The 10233-nt window shown below is 40.6% G+C and overlaps 1 protein-coding gene across 1 annotated transcript; it reads right to left on the bottom strand.

Moving 5' to 3' along the window:
• Positions 1 to 611: 611 nt before the first annotated feature.
• LOC104513249 (inducible T-cell costimulator-like) lies at positions 612 to 9934 on the bottom strand. Its single transcript, XM_010156539.1, has 5 exons — positions 9877 to 9934; positions 4365 to 4403; positions 3099 to 3437; positions 1299 to 1411; positions 612 to 701 (listed from the first exon to the last, which is right to left on the bottom strand). Exons 1-5 carry the CDS (start codon positions 9932 to 9934, stop codon positions 612 to 614), a joined length of 639 nt encoding a protein of 212 aa, XP_010154841.1.
• Positions 9935 to 10233: the final 299 nt, after the last annotated feature.

The following is a 10233-nucleotide window of genomic DNA, read 5'->3' as shown; positions in this document are numbered from 1 at the left end:
GTTGAGGGCTCCACAGCTGGATGTAGTACTGCAGGAGAGATCTCACCAGAGCTGAGTAGAGGGGGAGAATCCCCTCCCTTGACTTTCGGGTCATGCTTCTCAGCTTCTTCAGTTGTATGTAACCCCTGTACGACTGAAGCACCCTAAATTCTGCTTTTGTTCTGTATCTAAAACTGCTTCTGGCTACTACGGAAGGGCTTAAGTAATTGCAAAGTTCCTCATTCTCTACAGATTATTTGTCCTTAGCGAGTCAGTAAATCTAGCAAACCAATTCCCCAGAGAGATTTTGGGTACCACGCATCATCTGAGTAATCTGAATGGAACAATGTCACATCTCTTCCTCACGCATAAGATCACTACTTTGCACTGATGTGAAGCAGTTGCATTTCTAGGAACCAGCCCACCGTTCTGATTCAAATGGTTTCCAGAGATTTTTTGCTTTTCATTTCCTCTTCCTGTGTGTGTGGCAACATGAACGCCATTAACAATCTCATGCACCCACCCACCTAGAGTCAATAGGAGACACAGCAAGCAGTCCTTTTCCTCCCAGAGAAAGCCTTGCAACAGATACAAGCAGAGGTACAAGTAAAACTAGACTTAATAATCCAACCTCAGATTCTTGGTTTTTTAGCTTCATTCACTGCTGCCATGGCCATGTATTCACTGTTGTACTCATGGGAGTTGGAATCACACTGCTGATTCTGCAGAGAGAAAATGCCATGAATTTAATAAGTGGCCATTCCTGCCTTTGTTATATAAGTAGGACAGTAATATTTCCATTGAAAACACCCAGAGTAGAAGTCAGAATACACAGGCACTCACGTAGGAAACTTGGAATAAAACAAACTGAAAATGGAAAATGCACATTGTCCAAAAGAATAACTGATGTCCACATTCTCCTTTCTTTCCTGAGCCAACTGGTTCTTTGTTTAAGTGGTTTTGCTCCAGAACAGAGCTGCAATTGCTGCACTGATGATTTGTTTCCCCTTCTTGAGGAAAACAATCAGGTGAATTGCTTACTAAAGTAATTTTGCTGACCTGTGCAGCATTTCTCCTCTTTCCTCTGATTCTCAGCCTTTAAATCAATAAACAATTCTGTCTTAGAAAAATTAAATCTGAGCTGCTGTCATCAATGACTGAATTCCAGTGGTAAATTAACAACTCAGTCTCTTTGTCAAAAAACACATCACGTACTGAATGAGTCTGTGTCTGCCCCACCCGCTAAATCTCATTAAATCAAGTTCCCCATCCATGGCCCTTGGAAAAAGGGTTCTGCAGAATCTCTTAGGCCTGCTTACCTTGTTCCTTAAGCAACAGGCTACAACACAGCAGACACAGGAAATCATGGCAAACACAATCAGGCCAGTAATTATCCATGACATGAGCCCCGGTGCAATGCAGTCTTCCTTATCTGGAGATAAGGAAGGCAAAAAAGTCATTACTGACAATTTGTATTCCACACACCCCTCTCCCCTTAGAGATAACTCTTTGAATTCTTTCCCCTCTTCTCTTCATATTAATAAAATAGCAGAAGTGAACTCGGAGAAGGATTGTCCTGAGGTGAAAAGCCACCTAAGAAAAGTGTTTTGAGGAGGAAGCAGAGCATTGCAGCTTACCAGAAGGAAGGTGAAACTTGCTACACAGGGCTGAAAGAATAGACTGGAAAGAAACTAAGCCAGGCTTGAGAGCATGATGATCTTTCGTGCAAGACTTAAGCTTACATTCAGTGAGTACCACAGGTGATTTAAAGGGCAGGTTAATCAAAAGAAGGATTGGCTTTGGCAGTCATGTTTGGATAGGAAGGCAAGTTGTGGAACACAAGATTACCCTTTCCCAGATCTGGGAGAAAATATGATAGGGCATGAAACATCTGGCAGTAGCTATGAGCATCTGGCCATCTATACAATGTACAAACAGGAATGGACAGCTTTGGGAAACACTGAAGGCAAAAAAAGATGTCACAGCTTGGTTCTGATAATCTGTTTTAAGTTCAGAGAGGTCTGAGAGGTAATTTGACCCAATCACATAATTGTAGCCTTAGTGTTTCAGCTTCTTTGCTTAGTCCTGGTGTTGAGAGACAGGAAAAGATGGCAAGAGAAGGAAGACAGGCAGTATCATGTTGCAGCTGAACTATACGGAAAAGCAAGAAGGGGTGTGTGCTGGTTTTAGTCAGGACAGAGTTAACTTTCTTCACAGTGGTTGCTATGAAGCTAGGTTTCTGGATTTAGGATGAGAAAAGTACTGATAAGGTGTCTTTTTAACTGGTGTTGGGGAGTGGTTGCACCAAATTCAAGGTCTTTCTCAGCTTCTGATACTTGCTGTGTTCCCAACTTTCTCACTGCAAGCGTGTGTGGGGCACACACAGTTCAGACAGGGTCAGGTCTTCCGTCTCGTTCGGTGTGAGCAAAACTTTATCAACTCTTTCAGTTTAGTATACCAAAGAGTCATTGAGTGAAAGGCAATTAAAAATTAAACCCTGTGCAGCAAGCCTTCAGAAGTTAGTCCAAGCCCTTCTCAGTAACAGGCCAAAAATTCTCACAGTTGTGGATCTCTTCTGCTCTAAGAAGGCTCTTAAGCTGAAGGCCTACTTCAGAGAGGTGAGCACCATCTTTGTCACATCAGTGTGGCATCAGGGAGTTCCATATACCACTACTAGCACAGATCTGTGACAGCTGCCTTTTCCCCCCCCCCCCCCCATCCACGGCAGATTAATATAGCTCTCAGAATGGATTTTTTTTTTCCCCTGGCTAGAAATAATCTTAATATTTACATTCAGCAGCTTGGAAAATGGACAATGTGAAATTGCTGCTGCAGGCAAAAGCAAGGCTGCTGTACTCCAGAAGTTGTAGTCTAGCAAGCTTGGGTGCCACCACCAATATGCAGAGCTCAGCATGGCCTGCAAAACCTGCTGAAGAAGATGAATAACTATGGAGAGGCCATGCTGAGCTATCTGCCAACACAGCTCCAGTGCTAAGTGGTTTTAAACTGTGTTGGAAATATCTGTGCAAACTCTAGTCACATTTTTCACTGCAGTGTAACTATGCCCAATGTCAATTTGTCAGTATACTGAAATGAGGGGAGAGGAGAAGTCGACTTACCTTGAATGTACAAATAAGTTTCTTTCAGCCGGCAGTCGATATAAGGAGGGGGTAAGAACATCTCCAGGCAGTAGGTATAAACGTCGATATGCTTCCTTTCCAGATTTTTAAGAATGAAAGTGGTGCTGCTATTTGAATGCTCTGTCTGACAGTAGGTGACATTAATCTTGGGGATAACTTTCTCCTCACTGAGATGGAGTGCACAGATCTCCTTCTTCTCATGCCCTTTGAAGAGGGTCATGCTGAACTCACTCACATTTTTGGGGTTGGGGAATGTGAACTTGAAGTTTCCATTCTCAAATTTCACCATCACCTGGGGATCAGAGACATGAGGCTGATCTGAAGACATAAAAACAGTAAGTACAGTCACTCACATAGCAATGAAAAGAATCCCTGAAATGTTAAGAAACTCATTTAAACACAGCAAGTGAACCATGTGATTGAAACTTGTAGGTACTCAGAATAGTTTGGCTGTGGAAAGCAGCCTGTACAATGAGACACCAGTGCATCATTCTGGTCATGTCAGAGATTACTGAGGAAATAGGTGAGATAAGACCTGGCCTGTTATCAACAATAAGGCTGAAGAGGTCACTGTTAACATTGGATCAGTGAGTTGCTTGACAGTGTTTAAAGGCCCCCTTGGACTAAACACTATACGGACATTTAATCCCTGTCTCAGACTGATTGTCTTATTCGTAGATAAAACAAGGTGGGATAAAGGTGATCATAATTATCTCTGGTTTTATGGTTCATGACCTGCAATCTAACAATGTAGCTGAAAACTTAAAATGGCAGGTGAACCTATAACCCCCACATAAGGACCTTAACCACAAGATATCTTTCCTTGACAGCGGTTTTAGGCATGACATAAAGTTTAAACCTAATTACTTAGGTTACAGCACCTTTATCACTAACCCAGTGGGAGGAGTAGGGGACAAATGTCACTGTGCATGCACCCACATGCAATCCAGAAATCACAGTTAACCTTCCCAAAAACTGTCTGAAAAACTCTCAGATATTGTGCAACTCTTAATTTGCAAATTTCTTGGAGAAGAAAAAGAAAGTAAACTGAGTGAGGGCCTCCTGCTACCTCAGTTTGACGCTGTAGAGTCAGCGACCAATAGTATGGGAAACTCCCTCCGACAAAACTATGCCAAAGTGTGCTGTAAAAAAATGACCTTTTTTCCTTCAAGGGCAGTATTTTCTGATTTGCCCATAAAGCAAGGCTTCTAGAACCATAAACCAAATTATGTAAATGTGCCTTACCTATATTTTTGCATGGTCTTGACGAGCAGCTATCAACGCCTGAAAAATACAAAATTGTTTCCTGTTTAAAATTCAAGAAGAGAGATGCAGAAACAGGGGAGGAGTCAAGCAATGTTAAGATGCTGAAGTTTTCTGAATCATGTCATTAGACTATCTGATCCTGTCTGTGTTACACTATAAAATCATATGATGTGATAAAAGCACAAAACATAAAAATAAAAGTAGCAACTTTTTCTTATTATGATTATCTGACCATATTCAGTCCGTTGTGCACGGGCAGCCTCCATTACAGGAGACAGGCACGTTTGTAACAATTGTTCTAGATTTGGTTTTTTAAGCCACTGCCTCCATCACCACCCACAGTGGCAACACTGAGAGTGGAATTTCCTGGCTGGGTTGGGGGCGTGCACCACTCTCATTTCTGGCAGCATAGCACAGCCTGATAGTGTTTCATTTGGAATTTTTCTTTTTGCCGTGTCCTAACCTCAAAGTTACAGACAGGTAGGAAAAAAACTGTATCTGCTTTTCTTGATTTCTAGTAGCTTGAGTAAGCTCTTCGGAGGCTGCTCAGACTGAAATACTGAAATTTGATGATGCTAAGGAAATACAGGGCAAATACTTGAAGACTTTAATGCACCATGCTATTCTTGTTGTTACTGCTACATGGTAGTCTAGGTTCACATAGAGTAGGTACCAAATTGGGCCAGATATTCCACTGATTACACAGTATAAATAGTCTTTTTCCCAAGGCACCGGTTATCTTTGACATCCAGCCTACATATGCACAGCAACAACAGGAACAGAAGATTATTCTCGTTTGGGTACCTTTGTATGTTCTCATACCTTTCTAAACAGAGGCAATGCTTTTCCCTTCTTTGAATTCTTGTTCCTCAGTTACTGCCAGCAGCAAGGGCATTGCAATGAATGTTACTCATTTAAAATATTTTTAGTTAATAAGCTAATGGACTTCTGGAAGACACTTTGTGATGCTCAGTTGGAAAGTGATAAAAACTGTTACCCCTTTCTGATTGATTACCTCCTTCCTAGTTGTCACACTCTTCCTGGTTTACTGTGCACAGTCAGCACCCTTAACTAATTCAGTGACAGTTCTAATATCTGTACTTCTCTCAGGACTATCACTAACTGTGTGACGAGGTATTTGGCATCTTGTACCAGAGGTGTGAAGATAAGACAGACCAAACACACAGCTCGCCAACTCACAGTGAAATAGAGCTCTAGGTATGCTGAAGGCACAGATACACAAAGTGCAAGCTCTCATAATGGGGCTTGCACTAACCGTCCACACAGCTGAATGTCAAGGTGAAATAAAGACACAGTTCCTGATGACTTGCATGATGTGTGGTGAAAGAAAACAGCTGCTGTGAAAACAGCATTTGGAAGAAAGGTTTTTTAAAATGCTCTGTAGTTTGATGGCCTGTAGTTTGGTAACATATGCCTTTAAAATTAGGTCCAGTAGCAGACAAATTATTTAGGGAAGGGAAGAAAAAACCAAGTGTATTGATATAGCAGAATCTATGAGCATGGTGAATATGTAAACTGACCTGATACTTGTGAGAAGCATTCAGCTGTAGCTGAGAGCTCCACATTTGTCACTGATCATCCGAGAGGAGAGGCAGATGTTGACTGCCGGGACAGCTACAGAGCCAAGCGGTGCCATATCCTACTCTGAGTGCTAAAGCAACAGCTTTGAATTCCATTTCTGCTTGTCTCTGAGAATGGTTCAATTTTTCTCTTAGCTAATGAAGTCACCCTTTCATAAACAGTGGTTTAAAGTGTTTGTCAGAGATCATGGTTTTAACCCTTGTTTTTAATGGAAGAGGGCAGAGAGAGGTCATTAAGCATGTAGTTCATGTGACCTTGTGGCAAGCTGAAAGACCGTTTTGTATCCTCTCAGGCCCAAAACCCTTAACTGCCTATTTTCAAGAAAGACTCAGTAATGTATTTCTCTGAATGAGCATTTTGGTAAATGTGATGCAATTAGTATTCCTCTGACACAAGTGACCATACAGAAGAGGAAGTGTATTTTAAATTGTGATTAACTGTGACTGAGATTAAAACACAAAATAGTCTACATGGATGACCACAATGGGTGAGATTGGATATGGATTTCCAACTCACTAGATATTCTGCATCAGATCCTAATGTCAGTGCTCTCACTGTGTAATAAAAGGTGTCTTATTCACCCCTCCCTGTGCTTGATTGTTGTTCTCTTGTGCCCATTTGTACCGGTTCATTCCTAGGGTAATCCTGTGGACCTGTAACACTCTGTGGTTAATGGCCAGACACATTTGGGATGTCATTTGCCAAGATACAGTAAGAGTAAATGTACATTTAGTGGATGTGAGACAGGAAACTGGTGTTTAAATGTCCAACGATACTGAGGGATTCACTTACTAAACCTCCCTAATACTACCTCAAAAAATATGTGAGTAAACGACTACATCACGGTATTGTTAAAAATAAACAGAACAATCTCAGTGGTTCAGAAGGAAAAATGCTTAGTTTTGGCCTTAAGATTCCTTTTTTGTATTTTTCATTTGTAAAAAGCTAATTTAATTATATATGAGGGTTTTGAGACAAGAGGAAACAAATCTTCCTTTAGTTTCATATCAGTGTCACACCGTGGAGTTGCACGGAGTTGTTCCTGGCTCACCTTATGTGAAGCAGAGTGTCAAGAGAAATACTGTGATTCAGATGTGAATCCAAGAGATGAACATGTGTATGAAAGTAACATCTTGCTATGTTAAACTATGAAAGCGTGTGTGTGTGTACATTCTAAGTATGTGTATTTACAGTCATGTATATTTACATCTCCATTTCATTTTTACTGCAGTGGGAAAGCACTTTGGCAGAGGTTTGGGAGTTTCTATGGTAGTGTGCTTGGACACTGAGGCCAATGGAAAGCAGGTTATTTTTGTTTTAATGGGGCTGCAATTTTGAGATTTCTGGTTGCTCTTTAACAGACTCACTGCTATTTGCAAACATCCCCAATCCATTATGCATTTTGGTCCTAACAGAAGTTTAAAACCCACTTTTGCTTAATTTTAAAACTTGGGGTTTAGAGTAGGAGGATAGAATATTCTTGCTTGGTTTTCTTGCTGTTTGTTTTCTTTGCCCCACTTCTCAGAAAACTAATTAGCTGATAAAAAGAACAAGTATAATTTCACTTGGGTGTGTTTGCCTCTGAAGATGAGCAAGGACAGTGCAGACCCTGCCTTTTAAATAAACACATTTGTTTTGTTAATACAAAATGTGTAATGAAACCACACACAGTTTTTAAGTTGCTATAGCTTTGACCTTTCAAGACACTGAAAGATGACACTGTTAATTCAGTGTCATTAGTCATATGCCTAAAACTAACATACTCTTATCTTTCAAGACTAAAGGATTAAGAGATGAAAGCAGTGCTCCTGGGCAAAGCAAGTAATGTCCAGAATTACCCTAGGAAGCCATCTATAATCGGAATTATTTCTGTGGGATAACATATGTTGTGAAATACGGAAACGTTTATAAAATACACCACTAACAGAGCAGCCATTGTTGATAATATTTCAGACATCCTTCTGAGAAATGACCATGATTTCCTCCTGTGTTGGCAACAGGAGATCTGTCGGTGAATTTGCTTTGCAAATGTTGGTGTGCAAAATCTCATGTGCAATGTTTCATAACAAGGGCCTCAAGTGCTGTTAAATCCTACAACTCTGCTCCATTGCCTCTGTTCCTCTGCAGGTACCAGAGAGGCTCCATGCTCTCAGAATCAGTTTTTTTATCACAATTGGGTTATCAGATCATAATGGACATATACACACATATCACCTTCTGTGACCTATTTACACTGAAAAAATTATTCATAGATCATAGATAGTGTTTGCTAATTGCTGAGACAAAAAAATCCCCAAATCCCAGAAGTTACTCTGCCTTTACTCCCAAAAATTTGCCACAGTACTTGGCAGGACTCTCTGAAGTGCTAGCTTGTCCTCTAAGTGAGAGTATTGTTCTAATGTGTCTTACAGCAAGCTGATCTTTTATAGTCCTTTTCTTTTTAGCAAGGATTACAATAATTACTACTTTTTATGCTGAAAACACTGTATGATAAACAACCAAAGAGAGACTATTTCTTGTTACAGGCAGTCTCTTCCTCCTGCCATCTCACCCCCCCTGCCCAAATCCTTTCCACCATATTTGAAGGAAGGGAGAAAGAAGGAAAAATGTCAGTATCAGATAGAACAATTACTTGCACCCCTAAAATTGCAGCCTATTTCTTCCCACAAGGAGTGGCCTTTTAGATGGCTCCAGCCTCATGTGAAAGCGTGCTGGCCAAGTATACCTGCTAAATTGACTAGCTGAGAAATAGTTAACAAAATTGATAGGATTTTTTGGTAGTAGATTTAAGAATAACTTTTTAAGGAGAAAAAGAGCAACTCATGTCCCTTTAGAGATACTGATCACAGCCCTCCTTTCTGTGATTTCACCCATCTTTTCAATCTATCTGAAAACTCGGTGCACGATCACTGTATTAGTTAACCTTCAGAAGGGTATCTGCATTGCCTGAAGACCTGGAAACGGGTTTTTATTTAAACGAAAGCTTAAATTCTATATGAAACCTCAGGAGTACTTAAATTGTACAGGGGGACTTGAAACCTATCCTGTATGACTAGAATTTCAGAAGCAAACGTATTCAATAGCCCTTGACATGACCTTCAAAGAAACATGTTTAGATGGCGCTTAGTAACTGCGCACTAAATCTCAGTTCTTGCATGATGCATCACACCATATCCTTGGACAGTAGCTGTATGAAAAAAAGACTCAGATGATATCTGTATTTCCATCCTGGCCTGGTAATATGTGGGTTTCAGAGAGGCTACAGATAAATGTGAGGCCTGGTATTTTACTTTGCGTAGCTGTGATAAAACACTGAAACTTGTAAAACACTGCATCTATGTTTATGGCTGCATTTGAGGTCAGTGCCGTCACCATGCGCCTTCTCAAACACAGCATTAGGAATTCTGTGCTTCCTTTTAAGTCAGTCTGTATTTCAAGCCTGCACCAAAATGATCTCATCCACTCTTCCATGCTATATACATTTTTCATAGTATAAAAATTCCCTGCCCAAACAAGAGCAGGTTTAGTATCAATAACTTGGCTTCTCTTTATTAAGCCATTCACCATCATGCTGCCGTAAGACCTTATGCCCCGCAATGGAAGCTGGCTGAAGCACTACAGTCTAAACAGTAAAAGGGTAAGACTGAGCATATGAGCTACAGAATATTAACAATGAAAACTCATACTTTTTAGTTTCAGAGCAAATGCCCTGTGCTGGCAGAAATTCTCTTTCCACCAACTCTAGTGATATTAAAGTTGAGAGCAGTCTTTTTGCAGCTATTTCCCTTAATTACTTCTATCATGCCTCATTTACTGTCTCCTGTCATTGCATGAATTATATTCCATAGAGACATCTACTGCAAGGAGAATAATCCAAAATGCTACTCACCGTAAAGGGCTTCAAACTGAAAGCAGAGGACACAGAAAGTTACAGCAACCGACTTCATGCTTGCCTGACACAGAGGCACCAGCCTTCTCTCTACTGTGAAGATGGGGAAGAATTCATGGGTAGAAAAGGAAGTGGTTTGTGGGCAATGGGGTAAATTATATGATAGAAGGACTTTTAAATTTAACCCCTGACTACGTTATAGCTATGTCAGCATTAGCTGTCGCCCACACCTGTGGAGTTTGCTGGTGGTTTTTTTTCCTACCTCACAGCTTGCTGTCACAGACAGGAAGATGAAACATTTTCTGACATTATGTTTGCTGTTCACTTCTGTGAAGACTGTTTCTAGTTAAATCTATC

The sequence above is a fragment of the Eurypyga helias genome, unplaced genomic scaffold (assembly GCF_000690775.1).
Source record: "Eurypyga helias isolate BGI_N326 unplaced genomic scaffold, ASM69077v1 scaffold9018, whole genome shotgun sequence".
NCBI lineage: Eukaryota > Metazoa > Chordata > Aves > Eurypygiformes > Eurypygidae > Eurypyga > Eurypyga helias.
This window is presented reverse-complemented; position numbering and strand designations above follow the sequence as displayed.

Bases quoted from the DNA above. Each gene is read 5' to 3' on its own strand.
- LOC104513249 (XM_010156539.1), bottom strand. From the start codon at position 9,934: ATGAAGTCGGTTGCTGTAACTTTCTGTGTCCTCTGCTTTCAGTTTGAA. The intron at 4,404-9,876 runs GTGAGTAGCATT...TGTATTTTTCAG, and splicing joins TCAGTTTGAAGCCCTTTACG to GCGTTGATAGCTGCTCGTCA. The intron at 3,438-4,364 runs GTAAGGCACATT...TTATGTCTTCAG, and splicing joins AAGACCATGCAAAAATATAG to ATCAGCCTCATGTCTCTGAT.